The following is a 24983-nucleotide window of genomic DNA, read 5'->3' as shown; positions in this document are numbered from 1 at the left end:
CGGGGTTGAGTTACATTTACAAATAATATGAAGCAGTGATGATGTCAACATGGACTTGGTGAAATTACATTAACATGTTAAGGACATTTAAGACTTTAAAATTTTTTATTTCAGAACCTATTGTATTAGTTAAGACTTTGCTTGATAATCTAATAGGCTTTAATCATTTCATTGTATTAGGACACTTGTTATAGTATCTGTTAGCATTGGCTATTTTAATTTCATTTATTTTATATTTTCCCATTCTGCCTCCAAGTCAGAATATGGGAATTCACATGAGTATGAATCATAACACACAAATTGAAGTTTTAATAAATACAAAAGGGGGAGGTCTGTTGGGGACCAAAATATAAACAGGGTGTTTTTACAATCTGAATATCCAGAGAACAGAGGTGCTGGGCCTAACCCCCACCTCACCTGCCCAGTTAATGAAAAACTATACCTGATTCTCACTTGTTCCATCCATGTTCTCCAGAAGAGGCTGGAAGCTAGTTTCTTACTGTTGTAAAGTTAGATTTGGATGGTATGATGGGGGTTGTCTTTGAGTTGTCTTGAAAACAATTGAATTGCTAATGGACCACGTTTTTTCCCTGAATAAAAACGGATACGCTTCTGGGAGCCGCCATGGCATCAGTTTAGGAACAGTAGAAACTGTTCGCCATGCTGTCCTCCCAAACCCATCTTTATGTATATTTCTTTAATCCTCTATCATTTATTTAATTCCATACCTTTTCCCATATGAGGACCCCATAATAGACTTGTCGTAGCTAGACTACAACAGCATATTTAAGGTCTTGAGCAGGACATGGTATGAAATTGAATTAAAGATAGAGACTTAAAGATATATATACAGGATGGATTCGGGAGGATGCCACAGCTTGCCAACAGTAGTCACTACTATTTTGCTGCCAAAACATGGCTGCCTCCAGAAAGACATCTGTATTTATTTTGGGGTAACGTGGGCTATTAGCAATTCAATTAAGTTTCTAAGGCAACTAAAAGACAACCTCCACCATACCAGTCAATCTAACTTTGTATCAAGAGAAACTAGCTTCTAGTCTCTTCCAGGGAACATGGGTGGCAGAAAGAGCAGAAAAGCACAGCCCTTTGTTAACTTAATTAGGCAGGTGAGGTGGGGGGTTGGGCCCAACAGCTCTGTCCCCTAGATATCCAAACTGCAAAATACCGTTTAGTTTTCTTTCCCCAAGAGATCCCCCTTTTGTATTTCTTAAACTTCAATTCATGTGCTGTGATTCATACTCATCTGTATTTCCATGTTCCAATTTGGAGGCAGACTGGAAAAATATAAAATAAACAACAAAATTAAAATAGCCAATGCTAACAGATACTATAACAAGTGTCCTAATACAACGAACTGACTAAAGCTTATTACATTATCAAGCAAAGACTTAACTAATACAGCAGGATCTAAAAATTCTTACATTCTTAAATGACCTTAACATGTTAATGTAATTTGAACAAGTCCATGTTGACACCATCTCTGCTTCATATTATTTGTAAATGCAGCCCAACCCCATTTTAGTCTGAGAACTGTCCCAAGGATCAGGAGTCACACACATTCAGGAAAAGTCCACAAGGCAGCAGAGTTGTAGTCACATTTCCACACTATGCAGCTAGAGTCCAAGTCTCAGTGAGCACTGCTTCTAGCTGGCAATGATTCAGGTAGAGTGAAGAGCCATCTGCAGCATGTATGCAGATGGAGCTTCCATTTTCCTTAAACTGGAGAAATGAACACGGGACCTTTCCCTGGAGCTTTGCTGCTGTGGGGTCATAAAGAGAGCCTTGGGATACACTATGCTATGTGGCAGAGGTTAATTCGTAACAGAAATTGGCAAAAAAAGAGTGAGAGCTCTAAATTAGAAGTAGGTCCCAGCCGAAAATATGCATGGGGCATTTAGGTAAGAGGAATAAAGGAAACACTATATATTGAACAGAGCAGTAGAAAACAAAACTATCAATACCCACAACAGAGATGTTTGAGAAATGAATAAAAACCTGAATATTCAGGCAAGGCACAGTAGGTGGCCCTCATGTCCATAAGAAAGAGATCAGCTTACCTGCTACTTGGACGATAACCATAGGCTTGTCTACAATGATGTGAGGTGGAGCCAACGGCACTGGTCACCTTTATCCTTCAGTGACAAGTCCCAGTAGGTTGGACAAGGTTAGGTCACAGGTGGCTGGAGCAGGGCTGGAAAAGACTGAACTCTCCCTTACAGGAGCAAGGGGGCAGTTTACCTTCCAGTGTCCCTTTTTCCCACAGCAAAGGCATGGCCCTAGTGGGGGCCGAGAAGCCTGGCAGGCTCAAATGGCCCGCCTTTATGCTCTTGAAGTGGGGCCCTTATGGAGTCTTATGAAGCCCCTTTGAGGTGTAGGAGCCTCCAAGGGTATATGCCAAGAACTGGTATTTTGCCTGATCTCTTTTTGGGCTCTGTCTGCCTTTTTTGTTCCTACCTTGGTCATTATAGACCTTAAAAGCCATGCTCAGAAGATCTCGCTGAGGGGTTTGAGGGTCTTAATCTGCCTATATAAACTTTTTTCATATATCTGGAGCTGATTTGAAAAAGACAAAACAATGTTATTAGCTAGATCAAATAAAAGAGGGTAGAAGTTTGCAGGAGAAAGAGGTTTGGTTCCTCTATAGAATTCCAGAGTTTCTCAGCTGCTGAATAATCCTGTACATCAGCATTCAGAAGAAATTTTTTAAAGTAAAAATTATGATCAAGAAGATTTTCAGGAGTTCCAGGATATGACTCCCTCCCCTTTTTTATATTATTTATAGTTGATCTTTAAGTATTTGTTGGGTACATGTTATAATACCTTGATTTTGAGGTTTGTAAGAAATACTTGTCTTTATGTTAACTTCTAACAAAATATAGTAAATGAATTTTCAAGTAACATTTCCATACTTATCAAAACATTTCTGCCTGACCAGGTGGTGGTGCAGTGGAGAGAGCATCGGACTGGGATGTGGAGGACCCAGGTTGGAGACCCCGAGGTCGCCCTCTTGAGCATGGGCTCATCTGGTTTGAGCAAGGCTCACCAGCTTGAACCCAGGGTGGCTGGCTCAAGCAAGGAGCTACTCAGCCTGCTGTAGGCCCCTGTTCTAGGCACATATGAGAAAGCAATCAATGAACAACTAAGGAGCTGCAATGAAGAATTGATATTTCTCATCTTTCTCCCTTTATGTCTATCTGTCCCTATCTGTCCCTCTGACTCTCTCTCTGTCACCACCAAAAAAACCCACAACAAACAAACAACAACAACAAACCATTTCTACCCCATTAATTAACAGGAAATTTAAAGAGTACATTAAGGCTGGAAAATTCCAGTATGACTTTCACTATCTTCCTATAGTAAAATAAAAATCTACACCTTTGTTAAGCAAATTTATCCCGCTTCAAGCTTTGCAGCTAAAGCAAGCAGCCTGAAATTTGAAGTTTAGCCAAATTAGCAAGTCTTTAGAATATACATTTAATTCTATTTCAATTTAAATAGAATTAAATTGAATAGAGCTCTATACAAGTTCCGATTAAAATTTAAAAACATTTATAGGCAGAAAACCATTTTAGTTTTACAATATTAGAACCGCATTTCCAATTTTGCATGCAAGAACGTAATTCAGGCCTTAAAAATCACATTTAGACATTAAACAAAGACTTCACAAACAATAATCAGACAAATCAGAGTGAAACCTGGGATTTCAAAGATTTGAAAGTTGCCTGCTTGGTTTTACTTGGGGCTTTTTTGATAGGGACATAAGATGGATAAGTCCAAACAGAATTCTATCTTGAAAAATCTCAAGACGGCCACATCAAATTGTTTAGCCATACCCAAAAAGGCGTTCCTCCTGCCCCCTTGCCAGGCATGGAATAGGAAAGAGTTTATACAAAGTCAAAGAAGAACGAGAAAAAGCTGTAATTTTCCCAAACTTTTAAGTCTTCTATTTACTAGTAATTTTTTTTTTTTTTTCTGAAGCTGGAAACAGGGAGGCAGTCAGACAGACTCCCGCATGTGCCCACCTGAGATCCACCTGGCATGCCTTGACCGTGGGCCTTCAGCAGACTGAGTAACCGCTTGCTCGAGCCAGTGACCTTGGGTCCAAGCTGGTGAGCTTTTGCTCAAACCAGATGAGCCCACGCTCAAGCTGGCGACCTCGGGGTCTCGAACCTGGGTCCTTCCACATCCCAGTCTAATGCTCTATCCACTGTGCCACAGCCTCGTCCGTCAGGCTAGTCAAACTTTTTATACCTACCACACACTTTTGTATCTGTTAGAAGTAAAATTTTCTAACTGCCCACCGGTTCCACAGTAATGGTGATTTATAAAGTAGGGAAGTAACTTTACTTTATAAAATTTATGAAGCAGAGTTACAGCAAATTAAAGTACATAATAATTACTTACCAAGTACATTATGTTGGATTTTCATTGTTTGGCAGAATCATCTTTATAAAACAACTTAATATAGTTAAATCTATCTTCTTTTTTTGTATTTTTCTGAAGTTGGAAATGAAGAGGCAGTCAGACAGACTCCCACATGTGCCCGACTGGGATCCACCCAGCATGCCCACCAGGGGGCGATGCTCTGTTGCAACCAGAGCCATTCTAGCACCTGAGGCAGAGGCCATAGAGCCCCCCCCCCCCCAAGCGCCCAGGTCAACTTTGCTCCAAAGGAGCCCTGGCCGCGGGAGGGGAAGAGAGACAGAGGAAGGAGAGGGGGAGGGGCGGAGAAGCAGATGGGCACTTCTCCTGTGTGCCCTAGACGGGAATCGAACCCGGGACTCCTGCACGCCAGGCCAATGCTCTACCACTGAGCCAACCGGCCAGGGCCTAAATCTACTTTTTATTTATACTTTGGTTGCTCCGCTACTGCCCACCATTAAAGCTGGAATGCCCACTAGTGGGCGGTAGGGACCAGGTTGACTACCACTGCAATAGCTAGACCTTGTATATATGAAGGCTCAATATCAACACAAATTCTGATGTAATCCCCTTTGTCTCGAGCCTAATCTAAAGCTTGTTTGAGTGGGGACCTCCAAGCGTCTGAGACAAAGACATGGACACACCTGTGCTTTCTGGGAGCAACACAAAAAGGGTAAGGAGGAGCAGAGGGTTGAGCATAAGAGAAGACTCCAAAGTCTTCTCATATTTACATCCCTCTGTTTGAAGCTCACTTTGATACTCCTCAGATAACAGAGCCTCCTCAAATAAAAACATTTGTACAAAAAGAAGAAGGTCCTTTACTTTTGACCCTAATTGTCAAGTAATTTATTACTCTCAACTATACTTTCCCTGAAAACTTTACTCACTGTGCACACCTGGGGAGTTCTATCACCTGACTTCAGTTTAATTTTTTCTTCCTCAGGTCCCACTTCAGATGCTATCTGCCATGGACCAGCGTGGCTTGTAGTTTTCCAGGTCCTGAGTGAGAATGGTGTGGAATGAAAAAATAAATTCAAAGAGAAAGAGGATGGAATCCAGGAGGCCTCTGCAATGCCTTTAGCTTGCAAGAGAGTCCCCACCACCAAATTGTTTTATTTATAGGGCAGAGTAAAGTCACTAGCAAATTAAAGAGATCTTTAAAACAAAGTCACATTACCAAGGCAACCCAACAATTCTGCCAAGTGCAGAAAACCCCACCAAACACATAACATCTTAACTTCACGAAACAAAGTATAACAAGAAAACTGCCTCCAGTCTCTCCGAGGAACATGGGATAGGACGAGTGCAAACAATCCAGCCTCACAGCTAATATAGAGGTGTGGGGGAAACAGCCTTTAGCAACTTAATCAAGCAAATGAGGTGGGGGGTTGGGCAGACTGCCCTCCAAAATCTAAGCCACAAGGACCCTGTCAGTTTGCGATCTCCAACTTTCTATCCACAGTGCCACTGCCTGGTCAGGGCCTATTTATTCTGAGGATCTTTTTTCTTTTCTGGTATGCCTAGTTTGTAGTCAGTTGAAGTCTCTAATCACAAATAACTGGGGGGATCAACTCATCAACTCATGTTCTTCACAAGTGTCTTCCAATGCTCATTCCCATCAGTGACAAAATACTCTGATTAGTCATTTTAGCCCATTCATTTACTTTCCAAATCAATGTTTATATTTTTATGTGCTGGGGAAAAATAAGATCTTATTAACAAGTACTCTCTAGTATAACTTTCTGGGATAACTGAAATTACAACAGATTTCTCTGGGTAGCCATCGAGTTAACTGCAAACTGTTGCTCACCGTGCAGTCCAGTAAGGGAGCCACTAGGCACATATGGCCACTGGGAACAGGAAATGCGGTGTGGTGCACCTGAGAAACTGAGTTTTTATTCCAAAAATGTAAAAAATTTTAAAATATGTATTGATTTGAGAGTAGGCAGAGAGGGAGAGAGACAGGTACATCCATCTGCTCCTGTGTGTGCCCTGACTGCTGACTGAACCAGCACCCTCTGCACTTTGGGATGATGCTCTAACCAACCAAGCTATCTGGTCAGGGCTAAAAGTGTAAAATTTAAAGAGCAAAAAAATTACCAACAAATTCTTCCTCAGCTTGGAGAGTAACACATGGGCATTTAAAAAATAACTTACTGAGTTGCTTAAAGGCCTTTAAGCAGAGGCCTTGCCCTCATACCAAATATTAAGCACCTTGAACAGGAAATTATCACAACCTTGAACCAATGACTCCATATTTGCTATGAAGCAGTTGTGTCCCCAAAATCGACTCATTGAGCATAACATCAAATGTGATGGTATTAATAGGGGTGGGGAGCATTTCAGAGGTGATTAATTCACAAGGGTAGAGCCCTCGTCCATGGGATTGCTGCCCTTCTTATAGATATCCCAGGAAGCTGACTTGCCAATTCTCTCATGTGAGGGCAAAAAGAGAGGACTGTTTTCTAAGAATTAGAAAGCAGGCATTTGACAGACACCAATCCACTGGCATCTTTATCTGGGACTTCATAGGTTCAGGATCTGTAAGAAATAAATTTCTGCTGTTATAAGCCACCTAGGCTATGGTATTATGGTATAGCAACCAGAACAGACTAAAACACTTTTCCTTTAATGAATGTAGATGTGGACATCCTCTTACTATATTAGCTGCTGGGTACAGGTGCCAATTCGAGATAATTGAACTTGACTATGTCAATGCTGTCTCCTGGACAGAATCAGGTACAAAGGAAGTATTTGACAAAAATTCGATATAAATGAATGAATCAAATCAACCTAAAGCTGCCATTTCTTAAGTCCCTCTTCATAATATAAACTTCTAAGAGTTGATGGTAGACATTCTAGTTTTCAATGCACACTTCACTCGGGCGCCTTGGAAAACTGAAATGCTAAAAATCCCATCAATCCAGTATAAGCCTTTCAGTAGTTTCCACTCATAGCAACATTCTAGATACAAATTATCTTTGTTTTAAAAATTCACTTCTTGACCTTCACTTAGCTTCTTTCATTCCTTTAACTGGCACAACAGACTGACTGATCTATCTCTTTGGGTTAACAACAGATTATGCCTCTGTATAAATACGTATATTTAACTGGATGAGAGTATCTTGACTTTACAGTCTCGGCATTTATACAATTTCTTTCAAAATGTAGTTGTCAACTATAACCTGAGGTAGTAATTTTTGATAAAACTGTTGCAGAAAATGTCTCTGAGTTTTTTTCTATTGGTTTCCCGTGACATAAAAAAAGACATAATTGACCACAGAAGGTGAAACCACACTCACTGCATTCACATTTTCATCCTTTGAATATCCTCCTGTGGGCACACACCCAGCCACAGGCTGGCCCACCATGGCTACATTCCTGTTTGCTAGGAGCCCACTGATGTTTAATGCTGTCTGAGTGGCCACAGAAGGCACCTGCATAGTCACTCTGTTAATAAGGCTTTTCTCCTGCAGGACAACACTGGTCTGGGATGAGCTGGGGCAATCTAGGATAGAATTTTCCACCTTGACCGAATCACCACGTTTCTCTCTTGGGTGTATTCTCTGATGTTTCACAAGGAGAGACATGTAAGTAAAAGCTTTCCCACACTCATTGCAGGTATAGGTTCTCTCTCCTGTATGAGTTCTTTGATGGACAATGAGCTTTTGCTTTGTAGTGAAGGCTTTCCCACAGTCACTGCATTCAAAGGATATCTCTCCTGTGTGAATTCTCTGATGTGCTATGAGACATGACTTCTGGATGAAGGCTTTTCCACATTCATTGCATATATATTGCTTCTCTCCAATATGAGTGCACTGATGTACATTCAAATGACTTTTCATGGTGAATCCTTTCTTACATACATTGCAACTAAACAATTTCTCTGAAGCATGATTTCGCTGATGTACAGTGAGATCATGCTTCATGGTAAAGCCTTTACCACATACACTACATACATAGGGCTTCTCTCCTGTATGTGTTCGCTGATGTCTGATGAGATGAATCTTTTCTCTGTAGCCTTTCCCACATTCACTGCATATATACGGTTTCTCTCCTGTATGAGTCCGTTGATGTACAATAAGGTTGCACTTTACTGGGAAGCCTTTTCCACATTCAGTGCATACATAGGGCTTTTCTCCTGTGTGAGTTGCCTGATGCACAATGAGACGACTTTTGACAGCAAAGCCCTTCCCACATTCATTACAAATATATGGCTTTTCTAAGGTATGACTTCACTGATGTACAGTGAGATCATGGTTCATGGTAAAGCCTTTTCCACATATATTACATACATAGGGTTTCTCTCCTGTATGTTTTCGTTGATGTCTGATGAGAAGGCTCTTCTTTGTGAAGCCTTTCCCACATTCACTACATACATAAGGTTTCTCTCCTGTATGACTACGCTCATGTAAAATAAGCCGGAACTTTTCTGGAAATCCTTTTCCACACTCACTGCATACATAGAGCTTCCCTCCTGTGTGAGTTTGCTGATGTACAATAAGACGACTCTTCACAGTGAAGCCTTTTCCGCATTCAGTGCACATAAATGGTTTCACTGAAGTGTGAGTTCGCTGATGCTGAGTGACATCACTTTTCATGCTGAAGCCTTGACCACATACACTGCATAAATAGGGCTTCTCACCTGTATGTGTTCGCTGATGTCTAGTAAGAGGAATCTTTGCTGTGAAGCATTTCCCACATTGACTACAGACATAGGGCTTCTCTCCTGTATGAGTTCGCTGATGTCTCATGAGATAGCTCTTCAAGGTAAAGCCTTTCCCACACTCAATACATGTATAAGGTTTCTCTTCTTTATGAGTTTGCTCATGATAAATGAGCCGAGACTTTCTGATGAACGCTTTGCCACATTTACTACAAGTATAAGGTTTCTCTGTCATGTTAGATTTCTGATGTATATTGTATTGTGATGTCTTGAGGAAGGTTTTGTAATTTTCGATAAATTCACTCTGTTTCATTCCTGTGTGAATTTTCTGATGTTCAGTGAGCCTGGATTTCCGGGAGAAGGCTTTCCCACACTGACTGCATCCATAAGGTCTCTCTCCAATATGAACTCTCTGATGATCAGTGAGCTGAGCCATCTTGATGAAGGCTTTCCCACATTCAGTGCATAAGTGGGCTTTCTGAACATTGTGAGTTCTCTGTTGCTGAATGACCTGGGATGTAGTATTGATGGGTTTGGGACTGAAAGGCAATGTGATTTCAGTGTCAAATTGTTCATTCACAGTGGAAGTTCCATCTTCATTCAACTCAACAAAGTTATTTAAGGTATAGCTACTATTTTGGTTTTCAAAATTTAAATTTGATTTTAAAGGTTTTTCACATATCTCAAACATTCCATGATTTTGACCTAATAGTAAATAACTTTCCTTCTGATTAACAATCTTTGCAAACATAGTATGCTCATGGCATTGTCTCACATTTTTCTGAACACTTTGACTTTGCAAGTTACGCTGCAGAGGAACATCAATTGTCCTGAGTTCTAGGAGAGAAAAGAACAGTGAATCATTCTGTAATTCCTCATAGTCTTAGTTTAAAATAAAATTGTATTTACAAATATGTCGGGAGCCGATCAACAACTGCTGGCTGAAAAGGTCACAGCAGGAGAAGACCCACAACTGCTGGCTGACAAGGTCACAGCAGGAGAAGACCCACAACTGCTGGCTGACAAGGTCACAGCAGAAGAAGATCAAAAACTGCTGATTGACAAAGTCACAGCAGTGAAGACCAATGGCTGCGGGTTGACAAAGTCACCGCAAAGGAAAGGCACAACGATACTTCCCCCTTTGACTTTTTGAATTAATCTGGCCTTATATCCCCCCTTTTTCTGGGTGTGTGCTATTATTTGTGGCACAGGGATAATAGTACCGTGCTTTCCCTGTAGATTCGTAGGAATTTCTTTGGAAATGAGACAGAGGGTGTGAGTTCCACAGAAAAGCCTGTAAGCCCCTTGAACTGGGCTCATAAACATAAGAGGCTGGCTATGATATCCCTCGTAAAGGGTTAAGTTTGTAGGAGAATTTCTTCTTATTAATCATGTTAGAAAGAATAGATTGTGACTTGTGACTGGGTAGGAGGCAGTGGCTGTGCACAGAGCGCCTTTCGGCCTTCACTTAATTCATCATCTTTCCTCCCTAGCCTTTTCATGTGATAGAGTAGAGAAACTTTCCTTTATTCTTGCTTACCTGACCTGCAGATGGTGGAACACTCTGAGAAGAATATAGTTAGAACTTAACTAGTGTGTGAATATAGTAAATAAATAAAATTTGACTAGACAATAGAATCTTAGGAAAGGAGTAATGGAATGGCCCGTTGCGTGGCCTGGGATGGGAACGCAGTCAGCAAGAAAAGAATGTTTTGCTAAGAGAACTGTTTTATGACTGAAGGCAGTTGCTGGGCTTTCTCAATGAGACATTCTCATGAGATTTATATACTTTCCAAGGTTTTTCGATTCAGATAATAAAGAGGAATATGGGGGCATCCATAGAAGCAATAGCAATTAATGTCTTCTGAAATTATGTTGCTACTAAGCTATCTTGCGAGTGCACTCTATATATCTTTAAGTAAAAGTTACTCTTAATGTTATGTCAATTTCTTAATGGGCAAGCCTTTTGTTATCTTGTGAGAAAATTCAGGACACTGCATAAACTCAAGGCCATTTGCCTGAGCAAGCGGTGGTCCTTTGCTAATCCTTAATGATTTCGTCTGTTAATCTCTCTCTGCCCCTTGACTCACAACAACAGTAAAGTTATTAGTTAGTACTAATCCTTTAAAAGCTTTTACCAATGTTGTTATCACTATTCAAGTTATTTTTTAATTGTACTTTGAATGATTTGCCACCTGATTTGTAGTTTATAGATATAAATTAACTGTTATCTGGAAACATGTAAACATAGTGAAACAGAAGCAATGATTAATACCATGTAATTGTAACTTGGTGTGTGTGTATAAAAAAGGAGCTGTACTAGCATTTGGCAGAGATGCCTGGCAGTAAATGCTAACTAGAGAATAAAGAGAAAGAAAATTCGGCTCTCTCACTCGAATTTCGCCGACGCCGTCTCCTCCTGTGGGACCCCTGGATCCCCCCAGGGCTGGACCCCGGCACAAATATTTTTATGTGAAGTATTTCCTTCATATAACATTCATAACATCCCTGTGTTGTATAATAAAAAATATATTTGGTCTTCATCCACATTTTTTCACAATGAGCTTGTAAAACCCTTGTGATTTCCTAAGTGATAGGAGTATTTATTGTTCTACAGTAAAAAAACAAAACAAAACAAAAATACCTTTGAATAACAGCTCAGTTTATGCTAATGAGGTGACTTAGCACAGGGTTTCTACATAGCCTCAGAATGGACCTGGTCGCCAAAAAGACCAACCGGTAAAAAAAAAAATTGTGCTTTCAGCCTTACCTACTGATCTCTGGGAAAGAAGGGGGGAGCCTAGAGATTAAAGTTCCATAAAAACTCTTAACCATATCTGATCAGTTTCTGGGCTAGTGAACACATCCATGTGCCCACTGGGTGGGTGATCGTAACTGCACGTGGACAGGGGCTCTTGTATTTAGGAATCCTTCAGACATTCCCCTATGTATCTATTTATCTGTATCCTTTATAAAAACCAGTGAACTGAAGTATTTTTCTGAGCACTATAAGCTGCTGTACAAAAATTAACTGAACTTGATAAGGGACTTAAGAGAACCTTCAATTCACAGCCACTTGGTCAAAAGCAAGGTGACCACCTAGACTTGATTCTGACCTCTAAAGTGAGGGCTGTCTTTTTTTTTTTTATTGATTTTAGAGAAAGGGAGAGAGACACATCGTTTCATTAGTTCATGCATTCATTGTTTGAATCTTGTATGTGCCCTAACCAGGGATTGAAACCACAACCTTGGTGTATCAGGACAATAGTCTAATCCAGTGGTTTTCAATCATTTTATACCTGGGAACCAGTGAAACAGAATTATTTCAGATACCACTAGGGCAGAAATCACCCTGAGCAGAAATGAATTCGACCAAGATAATTGGGTTTATAATATTCATACAATACCAGGGTGGTTAACTCTTTCATAGACCAGTACAAAATTTCTAGCTGACCAGTCTGCAGACCAGTTTGAAAAATATTGCTTTAACCACTGAGCAACTGGGCCAGGCTAAGGGGGTAGTCTTATGTGAATGAACTGGTAACTTATAAGGTCTGACAGCAAGTCTAGGTAAATAGTGTCAGAACTGAGTTAAATTTACAGGACATCCAATTTATTAATTCTAGGTATAGTCACCTGAAGCAAAGAAATAGAGACAACTGCCATCTGTAAAACATGGGAACAGAGCCTGACCTGTGGTGGTGCAGTGGGTAAAGCGTCAACCTGGAAATGCTGAGGTCGCCGGTTCGAAACCCTGGGCTTGCCTGGTCAAGGCACATATGGGAGTTGATGCTTCCTGCTCCTCCCCCCTTCTCTCTCTCTGTCTCTCTCTCCTTTCTCTCCATCTCTGTCTCTCTCCTTCTCTCTCTCCTCTCTAAAAATGAATAAATAAAATTAAAAACAAACAAACAAACATGGGAACAGGAGGAATGGAGATGTAAGAGTTGGAAGAAATCAGAATATGCAGGAAGGGTCAAGAGTAAGTTTATACTTGTTCATATAAAAAATTATACAAGCCCTGGCCGGTTGGCTCAGTGGTAGAGTATTGACCTGGCGTGCAGGAGTCCCGGGTTCGATTCCCAGCCAGGGCACACAGGAGAAGCGCCCATCTGCTTCTCCACTCCTCCCCCTCTCCTTCCTCTCTGTCTCTCTCTTCCCCTCCAGCAGCCAAGGCTCCACTGGAGCAAAGTTGGCCCGGGCACTGAGGATGGCTCCATGGCCTCTGCCTCAGGCGCTAGAATGGCTCTGGTTGCAACAGAGCGATGCCCCAGATGGGCAGAGCATCGCCCCCTGGTGGGTATGCTGGGTGGATACCAGTCGGGTGCATGCGGTAGTTGGAAACTGCCTCCCCGTTTCCAACTTCGAAAAAATATTAAAAGAAAAAAAAGAAAAAAATTATACAATATGCCTGACCTGTGGTGGCACAGTGGATAAGAAGTAAACCTGGAACACTGAGGTCACCTGATCAAAACCCCAGGCTTGACTGGTGAAGGCACATACAAGAAGCAACTACAAATTGATGCTTCCCACTCTCCCTTTTCTCTCTCTCCTCTCTAAAATGAATAAAATCTTTTTTTAAAATTATACAATAATCGGCCCTGGTCAGCTGGCTCAGTGGTAGAGCATCAGCCCAGCATGAGGATGTCTCGGGTGTGATTCTCAGTCAGGGCACACAGGAGAAACACTCATCTGCTTCTCCCCCTCTCCCCTTCTTTCTTCTTTCCCTCTCTTCCTATCTCTCTTTCCTTTTTCCTCCCCTCCTTCATCCAAGTCTCAGTTAATGTGATTTGCCCCAGACACTGAGGATGGCTCTATGCCCTCCGCCTCAGGCACTAAAAAAATATGGCTCCAGTTGCAATGCAACAACAGAACAATGCCCCAGATGGGCAGACCATCGCCTTCTATTGGCCTTGCCAGATGGGTCCCAGTAGGGGCGCATGTGGGAGTCTGTCTACGCCTCCCCTTCTCTCAATAAAAAGATAAAAATACAATAATCAATAAATGATACAAGAATAATCTTTGTTTCACATACTCAAAACAGTAAACTTACTTTAGCCCCACCCTGTAATTAAACAGAAGACAAGGTTCACTAACAGTATCAATGGGAGAAGCAGTTAGAGGCCAATTAAAGTGAGGGATCAAGAATTCCTCCAAAAATTATGTAGTTTGAAACACTGGGTAGATGAAATCTCTAATAAAACGAGGAATATTACTGAAGTCCACAATGAGGGGAAAATCCTAAGTCCATTGTGACTAAAGTTTCAGATGATTATTACAAAACCAAGTACAAACATGATGAAACTGGTTGAATATAGAAACCTTAAAAAAAGGTTTTATCTGAAAATAGCACTGTACTCTCCATCAACATAAACATATTCTTCAAAAAAGGACTACTAAATAAGACTGTGTTTCAAAATATGTAGGAAAAAAATGTGAAGGCACATGTACAGTTTTGGAATTCAGATAGGCCACTGAAGGCCCTGGCCGGTTGGCTCAGCGGTAGAGCGTCGGCCTGGCATGCAGGGGACCCGGGTTCGATTCCCGGCCAGGGCACATAGGAGAAGCGCCCATTCGCTTCTCCACCCCCACCTCCTCCTTCCTCTCTGTCTCTCTCTTCCCCTCCCACAGCCAAGGCTCCATTGGAGCAAAGATGGCCCGGGTGCTGGGGATGGCTCCTTGGCCTCTGCCCCAGGCACTAGAGTGGCTCTGGTCGAGGCAGAGCGACGCCCCGGAGGGGCAGAGCATCGCCCCCTGGTGGGCAGAGCGTCACCCCTGGTGGGCGTGCCGGGTGGATCCCAGTTGGGCGCATGCGGGAGTCTGTCTGACTGTCTCTCCCTGTTTCCAGCTTCAGAAAAATACAAAAAGAAAAAGAAAAGAAAAAGAAAGGCCACTGAAGAGCACCCAGCACAGAGTACTGTGATCAGGTGCACTCGCAGAGCCAGGTGTACAGAACAAATACGTGGTGAGAATGGTTGGGAACCTTCAGCATCTGATTTCCAGGGAAGTGTAACAGACTGTGGAGGGTTATCATATTCCAACCACGTGCCATTCTTCTTCATTCTGTAGACAACGTAAACCTCCTCAATCACTAATTTGCAAATTAGACAAAAGATCCTGAAATCAAGACACCAACTAGGCACTGGCCAGTTATCTTAGTTAGCGCATCATCCCAGACCCAAAGTAACACAGTTGCAGGTCTGATCCCTTGTCAGGGCACCCCAAAGCAACCAATGAATGCAAAACAAAGTGGAACAAGAAATGAATGCTTCTCTCTCTCCCTTCTTCTTTCTCTCTGGCCCTGACTCATTTCTGGAAGATAACCTCTGACTCCCTGCATATCCTGCCTGACAGAAGTGTCTTTTTATGGCTGAGGTCTCAGGCCATGCCAGAAAGTTTATACAATGTGATTTATGATAGACTGTATTTGTGTCTCTGAGGATTTGGACAACACTGAAACCTTTTCACTTTAGGGGCTAGAGACACCACCTGGGTCGGCTCCTCTCATCGGCAATCCTTCACAGGTTTAATAGCAAACATTATGCTGATGGAAGAATTCAGGCTTTTTTTTTTTTAATCAAGTGAGAGGCAGGGAGGTGGAGAGAAAGACTCTCACATGCTCCCCAACTAGGATCCACCCAGCAACTCCAATCTGGGGCTGATGTTCTGCCCATCTGGGGCTGCTGCTCTGTTGCTCAGCAATCAAGCTATTCTAGCATCTGAGGCAAGACCATGGAGCCATCCTCAGCACCTGGGGCCAACTTGCTCATACAGGACATGGCAGCTGGAGGGGAAGAAGAGGGGAAGAAGTAAGAAGCAGATGGTCGCTTCTCCAGTGTGCCCTCACCAGGAATCAAACCTGGGACTTCTATAAGCCGGCCGACACTCTACCACTAAGCAAATCGGCAAGGGTGTGAAAAGTTTGTTAAAAAAAAATGAACATTCATTATCTGTTTCCATGGGATAGAATTCCAAGCATACTCTCAATGGGTTCTTTTCATTTCTTTTTTGTTTTTTATTTCTTCCTGATTTTATTTCTTCATTTTTAGAGAGGGAGAAGAGAGAGAAAGAAAGAAAAGGGTAGGAGCAGGAAGCATTAACTCTCAATGGATTCTTTTCAAAAAGACTCAAGAGTGCAAAGATATCAGCCAAGCCTATGATCTCATCTGGCGGACCTTCCCCCTTCTCCTTTCTTTCTTTTTTTTTTTTGGCAGGAGACAGAGAGAGAAAGACAGGCAGACAGGAAGGGAGAGAGGTGAGAAGCATCAACTCATAGTTATGGCACCGTAGTTGTTCATTGATTGCTTTCTCATATGTGCCTTGGCCAGGGGGCTACAGCAGAGCAAGTGACCCCTTGCTCACACCAGCAACTCTGGGTTCAAGCCAGCAACCTATGAGCTCAAGCAAGCAACCATGAGGTCATGTCTATGAGTCCATGCTCAAGCCAGTCACCTCAGGGTTTCGAAACTGGGTCCTCAGCATACAAGGTTGACGCTCTATCCACTGCACCACTGCCTGGTCAGGCGGGAACTTTTCTAAGCTTAGTGTATCCTGGAATATTTCAGTTCCTATGGTTGGAGATTGAGGCCCTCCGCAACCAGAGTCAGCATGCCGTCCTGATAGGTAACCCTCTATAGGACATCACAATTTCTTTTAAGGATAATAGAACACCTCTGCTATTTCTGCTTCATTCTTTTTAATTTTTATTTATTTATTTTCAGCAAGGGAGAGAGAGTCAGAGACAGACAGGAAAGGAGAGAAAAGCATCCACTTGTAGTTGTAGCACTTTAGCTGTTCACCAATTGGCTTCTCATATGTGCCTTGACCAGAGGACTCCAGTTGAGCCAATGACCCCTTGCTTAAGCCAGTGACCTTTGGGCTCAAGGCAGTGACCATGGGTCATGTCTATAATCCCATGCTTAAGCCAGCAACTGCACATTCAAGCTGGTGAGCCCATGCTCAAGCCAGAGACCTTGAGGTTTCAAACCTGGGTCCTCAGTGTCCCAGGCTGATGCTCTATCCACTGTGCTACTGCCTGGTCAGGCTATTTTTGCTTCTTGTCTCTTAACTTTAGACAATTTGAAAAGGTTTCCCTGATTAAGTCAGGCAATTTACCACTTTCCATGAGACTACTAGATTCTTTCCTATGCACCTTTAGTCTTTCATAATTTTAATCTGTATTGTTTTACTGTCACAAAGTGTAGCTATAACACAGTATGCTTCTGCCTTAATAATGTCTATCTTCTACATCATTGGCAAAGCGGTCCATTTTAAAAATTAGTTAAATGACACTCCTCTACTCAAAGTCCTTACTGGTTTCTCAATTCATTTGGAATGAAATAAAGGTCTTAAATTTCAACAGGCACTGTGTGACCTGCATTGCAGAATTTCCAGCTACCACCCCATTGTCCTATCTCCAGTCATTTTCCCTCTTGCTCATTATGCAATACCCAGACAAGCTTCCTACAAGTTCCTCACATTCCAGATTTAGCTCTTTGAACTCTCCACAGCCTCACAATCGGAAAATTCCAGAAAGCTGGTTCATATCCCTCATCTATGTGCTCGAAGGCACCTGTCAAAGAGCCATTCCAGCTTGACCTGTGGTAGTGCAGTGAATAGAGCGTTGACCAGGAGCAATGATGTCACTGGTTTGAAACCCTGGACTTCTCTAGTCAAGGCACATATGACAATCAATGAACAACTAAAGTGAAGAAACTATGTGTTAATATTTGTCGCTGCTGGCCAAATGGCTCAGTAGATGGAGTACCGGCCTAGCGTATGGACATCCCAGGTTTGATTCCCAGTCAAGGCAGAGAGGAGAAGCAAGTAACTACTTCCCTCCCCTTCCCTCCCTCTTCTCCTCTAGCAGCCAGTGGCTTGATTGGTTCAAGTGTCGCCCCAGGCACTAAGGATAGCTCCTTGGTCCAAGCATCAGCCTCAGGCACTGAAAATAGCTTAGGTGAGTCTAGCATTGGTCATAGCCAGGGGCTGCTGGGTTGATCCCGGTTAGGACACATGCAGGAGTCTATTTCCCCTCCTCCCATGAAAAAAATATATACTTCTTGTTCCCCAGCACTGTAAAATCAATAAAAATATCTTCAAACAAAGAAAAAGAAAAAGAGCCATTCTACCTTCTATAAGCACATTTCTGTGAACACACACTGTCCCACTGGCTGCATTAATTTTCTTTACAACAAATTTTACCCTAATGTAAATGTTAATTCTTGATTATGTAGTACTTCTACTGAGAATAAAAGTAATGTAGAGTCAGGAAAATGTTGTTTTCTTTTTTGTACTGCTGCTAGCTTAAAAAATACTAGGGCATCAAAATGCAAGTTTAAAAAATTAAAATAGGCCTTGGCCACTTGGCTCACTGGTAGAGCATCAGCCCGGTGTGTGGATGCCCTGGGTTCGATTCCTAGTCAGGGCACACAAGAGAAGTGACCATCTGCTTCTGCCCACCTTCCTTCTTCTCTCTCTCCCCCTCCTGCAGCCCGGGCTCGATTGGTTTGAGCACATTGCCCCCGGGCGCTGAGGATGGCTCCCTGGAGCCTCCTCTGCCTCAGCCGTTAAAAATATCTTGGTTACAAGCATGGTCCCAGATGATCAGAGCATCAGCCCCAGACGGGAGTTGATGGGTGGGTCCCATTGGGGTGCATGCAGGAGTCTATCTCCCCTCCTCTTATTTTGAAAGAAAGAAAAAATAAATAAAACAATCACATCAATTAAAGGAGGCAATCACAAGTACAGAACACATCAAGGAGTGTTTAGGAAGAGAACAGAAACTCTATTCAAAATGATGGCATAACACAAAGATCACTGAAACGGAAACTGCAATTTCATATGACAAGAAACGCAGTTACCTGGGACTACGTGTCATGAGAACATGATGAAAAAGTAATCTATTTTATTCTAAGATATTTTCATTTATTGATTTCAGAGAGAAAAGGAGACAGAGAGACAGAAACACGGATCTCTTTCTATATATGCCCTGATCAGGGATTGAAGGAGCAACCTTTGTACATTGGGATGATGTAACCAACCAAGATATCCAGCCAGGGCTCAATTTTATTTTCATATTCTAACAATAAATACGTGAAAAATGCAACCAAGAAAACAATTCCATTTTTTAAAATAAAAAATGTGTATCAGCCTGACCATGTAGTGGCGAAGTGGATAGAGCCTAGGACAGGGATGCCAAGGACCCAGGTTCGAAACACTGAGGTTGCCAGCTTGAGCGCAGACTCACCAGCTTGAGCGCAGGGTCACTGCCTTGAGCAAGGGGGTCACTTGCTCTGCTGTAGCCCCCGGTCAAGGCACATGTGAGAAAGAAATCAATGAAGAACTAAAGTGCCACAAGGAACAACTGATGCTTCTCATCTCTCTCCCTTCCTGTTCTGTCTGTCCCTCTCTCCATCTCTCTGTCACAAAAAAAAATGTATATCATACCTAGAAATAAACTGAGGAAAGTAAAACTTTTACTCTAAAACTTGCAAAATGTTTTTATTAAATATATATACAGTATATTCTAATTTATCTTATGGATTTCACAGAGAAGAAGAAAGAGAGAGAGAAACATTGGTCTGTTTCTATATATGCACTGACCATGAATCAAACCAGCAACCTTTAAGTATCAGGACAATGCTCTAACTAACCAAGCTATCCAACTTGGGCTGCAAAATGTTTCTGGAAATTAAAAGCTGAATTATATAAAAAGATACTCAATAATCCTGGATCACAATTTTTAATATGGTTAAAATGATATTACTACCTAACTGAGATGCAAATTTAATGTAATCTCTATGAATATCCCAGCTGTTTTTGTGTTTTGGGGTTTTTTTTTGCAGAAATTAACAAGCTGATTTTAAATTTTAAATGGAAAGAAAAGGATCCACAAGTCAAAATCATTTTGGAAGAGAATAGAGTTGGATGAATTACTCTTTCAATTTTGAAACTTATTAGAAAACTATAGGAATCAAGACCACAATGAAAATATGTACATAAAAATGTTTCAAAAATGACTGTGGTGATAGTTGCACAACTGTATCAATATACTAATAACCACTGAATTATAAAATTTAAATATGTAAATTATATGATATGTGAATTAAATCTAAATAATACCATTAAAAATAGAATGTGGACCCTGGCCAGTTAAGTCAGTAGACAGAGAGTCAGCCTGGCGTATGAATGTCCCAGGTTTGATCCCCAGTCAGGGCACACAACAGAAGCAACAATCTGCTTCTTTCCCTTTCCCTCTCCTCCTTTCTTCCCTCTTTCCCTCTTGTAGCCAGTGGCTTGATTGGTTGGAGCACAGGCTGGACACCGAGGATAGCTCGGTTAGAGCGCATCAGCCACGTGCAGTAGAAATAGCTGGTACTCGAGCATCGGGCCCAAACGGGTTGCCAAGTGGATCCCAGGAGGGGCACATGCGGGAGTCTGTCTACCTCCCTCCTCTCACTTAAAAAAAAAAAAAGACTAAAACTATTTCATAAACAGTTCTGTGCAGACTGGCACTTTCTTCATAACACTATGATCTCAGTTTAAGGTAACTCCAAGTAAAATAACATCAAAGATTAAATTTGAAATAAAAAACCTAAAAAGTAAGTCACTTGAAGCAGATATGTTATGACTTATTTTGGGATTCAACTCACGTAGCATTTTAAGAACTATTCCTGTTCATCAAATGAAACAGCAGAGACATTTAAGAAGAAAGTGCAGCATGTAGAGAACATCCCAAGAGAAACCAGAATGAACAGAATATAAAATGCCTAATGCAGAAAAAGAGGCTCAATTTTAAAAAAGAATGGAGGGAAGGTGATTCCTGCTCTCACACACAGAATGGGAAGTCCGAGGCCTACTGCCATGGTGACAAGGAAAGACAGATGAAAGACACATTAAACAATATTGAAAAAGAAGTCAACTTAAAAGTCAATTTCACAGACTAGAGAGGTTAACACATGAGAAGAGATGAATCATTTACGGGTGACTAGAACTGATTTTAACGAGCATTGGGGTGAGCAGAAAAAGAATGCACTGTGAAATCATGTTATCATGGGGATGCAGCATCCAAGGTGAGGATGGATGTTACAGACAGAAATCACTATTTCCAGACAGAGGACTAAGGCCCAGTAAGTAATAAGTAAAAAGTGAGGGATTCAAAGTTCTGTCTTTCCAGAGAAGCCTGAAAAGTGGGATTTCATGGCAAGAGAGGTAGAAAAACAGGCAGACACACTGTGGCCATGGATGAAGAACAGGAAGAACTGAGAATGCAGGGAAGAAGAAAAGTACCCAAACCAAACAAGTTGTAGATAAACTAAACAGGGGTCATAGCTCAGAAGAGGAAAGTGTATGTTTTTCTCTAAACTTCTAGAAAGGAAAAGGTTCTCATATGTGGAGGGACAGTTTGGTTTCCTCACTCACTGTCACGGCTCTGACACCTTCTCTGACTAGACTAAGAATCCCAACCCCCGCCTTGCTGGTTCTCACCCACTCACCCGGACAGACTAGACAGCGGCGTTCATCCCCTACTGTCCACGGTTCTTCCCCTCGCTCCAGCTTGGAGAGCACGTCTGGTTTGCTGGCGTGACACCCTGCTCGTGAAAAATGACAGAGAACTTAAGACATATATATTAAATTGGGCTGGGGTCTTCATACAGGGAGAATGTTACATTTTAGGGAATAAACAGGTTCGGTATCTGTTAACAAAAGAACTTTTATCTCAGGAGATGGGACATTACACCCTCTTGTCTGATGTAAGAGAAGGATCTGAGAATCTACCATTTCAGAGAACTGTAGTTATTGTAGAGTTAAGCAGCTGAGAAAAAAAAAGCCACTGATAGTGAACTCTGAATGCCACAGGGGAGCTGTCCTCACCCACTGACACCAGGTGACTGTAGTTCTCCAACATCACGTTCCAGTAAAGGTCCCTCTGATCGGGGTCCAGGAGCTGCCACTCCTCCCGAGTGAAGTTCACGGCCACATCGTGAAATGTCAGGCATTCCTGTAACAACACCATGTGGTTTAATGGTGTGATGTGCTTAGACGATATCAGAGAAAAGTTAGTTTTTCTGCACATTTTCATTTATACGCTGCATCTATCTAGCTAATAAAGTTTAGTTTAATAGTTTAATAATTACATGTCCAGTAAAATACTATTTTGCAATTGTGCCTTTAGTCATCCATGCATTCATCCAATTAGAAGTTTCTATAATTTGAAGAGGTTAAATATTCTTGTTAACCTAGAAACATAACATTCATGTATTTGAGAGACAAAAGATATACACGTGTGTGTATACTTCTCAGATCATTGTAGGTAGTTTTTGACAGGCTTTTCTACAAAACCCATTAATGAGGAAAGGAAAGAATAAAACTGAAAGTCACCTGAGCCTGCAGCATTTCCTTCTGTTCTCTGAAAGAGCTGGCAATGGAGAGACAGTCTTGGTGTGTTCTGGGTCTGCTATAGGTTCCTCTTCAGTCAGGTGTGTCCCTGGAATGCTGACACCCAACACTGCAACTTCCTCCTACTTCACATGATGCTACTGCTCCTGGTGTCAACATAAGTCACTTCCAATCCTGTAGAGAATTTTAATGAGAGTACTGAGCCAAACTCATGAAAACTGCCAAAAAGAAAAACAGCAATGAATTGACAAAGTGCTCTAGAGAATGGCAGTTTTGCACCATACTTTATACATTAAAATCAAAGGAGAAGGCATACAGGGGTCACATGAAATCTATTGGTGATAGATTAGGGAGGCAGGAGAATACAAAGCAGGAAAATCTCTAGAATTGGGTAAATAATAAAGTTAATAGATACATACTTCTTTTACATAGGTGAAAACAGAATAATTAACAATTTACCAGGCAGTGGCGTAGTTGATAGAACATTGATTTGGGATGCAGAGGATCCAGGTTCAAAACCCCGAGGTTGCTGGCTTGAGCGCAGGCTCAACAGCTTAACTGCGGGGCTTGAGTGTGGGATCATAGACGTGACCCCATGGTCACTGGCTTGAGCCCAAATGTTGCTGACTTGAAAACCAAGGTCGTGGCTTAAACAAGGGGTAACTGGTCCAGCTGTGACCAGTCAAGGCCCAGATGAGAAAACCATCAATGAATAACAAAAGTGCCGTAACAAGTTGATGTTTTTCATCTCTCTCCCTTTCTATCTTGGCCTGTGTGTGTGTCTCTTCTCTTTTAAAAAACAAACAAGAAAAGAAAAACAAAATTAACCATTAACATAATAAACAATAAAAATGAGGGGCTCTCTTGCCTGACAAGGCGGTGTTGCAGTGAATAGAGCATGGAACTGGGATGCAGAGGTCCCAGGTTCGAGACCCTGATTGCCAGCTTGAGCGCGGGTTCATCTAGTTTGAGCAAAAGCTCACCAGCTTGGACCCAAGGTCGCTGGCTCGAGCAAGGGGTTACTCGGTCTGCTGAAGGCCCACAGTCAAGGCACATGTGAGAAAGCAATCAATGAAATAAGCTGTCGCAACATGCAATGAAAAACTAATGATTGATGCTTCTCACCTCTCCGTTCCTGTCTGTCTGTCCCTGTCTATCCCTCTCTCTGACTCTCTCTCTGTTAAAAAAAAAAAAAAAAGTCTCCCCATAACTCCGGCTGTAAAAACCAAAAATAAATAAATAAAAAATAAGGGGCTCTTTGGTCTCTTGCACTTGTGGGGCATTGTGTCCGAAGGGGCTGGAAAAAAATAACCTGACATTCTAAAGGTTATGTTATCCTTGAAGCAAAAACACAATGCACAGACTAACAACTTAAGGCTGACCTTTGTCAAGGAAGATACCAGCCTAGGACAGGGCTACTTGCCATGACTCTGTTCGTTACAAAATTTTAATATCAGACCATCCCATGCGGTTACTTTTGGCCGGTGAGTTTGAAAAGCTCACTGAGGTTGTCAGGTTTAGTATGTGAACATTTTTTCATCCACACTGGGGAGTAAGAACCTGTGGATTGAGGGAGAAACTCAATCAGCAGTGCACTTCCTTTGGGACCCAATAACATAGTGTTCCTGATGACAATGCTCACAGAATCACTGGTGTGCCTTTACTTGGTCTTCTGGAAGTATTGTTTTTATTTTTCTATTTATTCATTTTAGAGGGAGGGGGTAGAGAAAGAAGGGGGTAGGAGCAGGAAGCATCAACTCCCATAAGTGCCTTGACCAGGCAAACTGAGGGCTTTGAACCGGCAACCTCAGCATTAGGTTGAGGCTTTATCCACTGCATCACCACAAGTCAGGCTTTTTTGGTTTTTTTAAGATTCTTTTTTTTTTTAACAGAGACAGAAAGAGAGTCAGAGAGAGGGATAGACGGACAGACAGACAGAGCGGAGATATGAGAAGCATCAATCATTAGTTTTTCGTTGAGACACCTTAGTTGTTCATTTATTGCTTTCTCATATGTGCCTTGACCACAGGCCTTCAGCAGACCGAGTAATCTCTTGCTCAAGCCAGCGACCTTGGGCCCTAGCTGGTGAGCTTTTGCTCAAACCAGATGAGCCCGTGCTCAAGCTGGCGACCTTGGGATCTCGAACCTGGGTCTTTCACATCCCAGTCCGACACTCTATCCACTGTGCCACCACCTGGTCAGGCTTTTTCATTTTTTAAATGACTTTATTTATTGACTTTATATAGAAAGGAAGGGGGAAGGCGAGAAGTATCAACTCATAGCTGCTTCACTTTTGTTATTTATTGATTGCTTGTCCTATGTGCCTTAAGTAGGCAAGCTCAGGGTTTGGAATCAGTGAGTGAGCTGGGCGTTCCAGGTCGATGCTCTACCCACTGTGCCACCACAGGTCAGGATGGAAGTATTAATTTTTCAGGCCAATAAAACCTTAGGTTCTAAATGTGGTGAGGTATTTCTT

The 24983-nt window shown here is 41.9% G+C and overlaps 2 protein-coding genes across 2 annotated transcripts in view; both read right to left on the bottom strand.

Annotated features, from left to right (window-relative positions):
• The window catches only part of LOC136399234 (zinc finger protein 615-like), a 213868-nt gene that overhangs the window by 63375 nt on the left and 125510 nt on the right, over window positions 1-24983 (bottom strand). The gene's annotated exons all lie outside the window — the stretch shown is intronic.
• On the bottom strand, window positions 5338-22124 carry LOC136399225 (zinc finger protein 615-like). The gene is given in 3 exon segments (XM_066374212.1): window positions 5338-9946; window positions 21604-21699; window positions 21983-22124. Coding segments are annotated over 3 exon segments (2502 nt in total). The 3' UTR covers window positions 5338-7682.

Source organism: Saccopteryx leptura, chromosome 3 (genome assembly GCF_036850995.1).
Source record: "Saccopteryx leptura isolate mSacLep1 chromosome 3, mSacLep1_pri_phased_curated, whole genome shotgun sequence".
Classification (NCBI taxonomy): Eukaryota; Metazoa; Chordata; class Mammalia; order Chiroptera; family Emballonuridae; genus Saccopteryx; species Saccopteryx leptura.
Note: the sequence above shows the minus strand (reverse complement) of the source record. Positions and strands in the feature narration are given on the sequence as shown.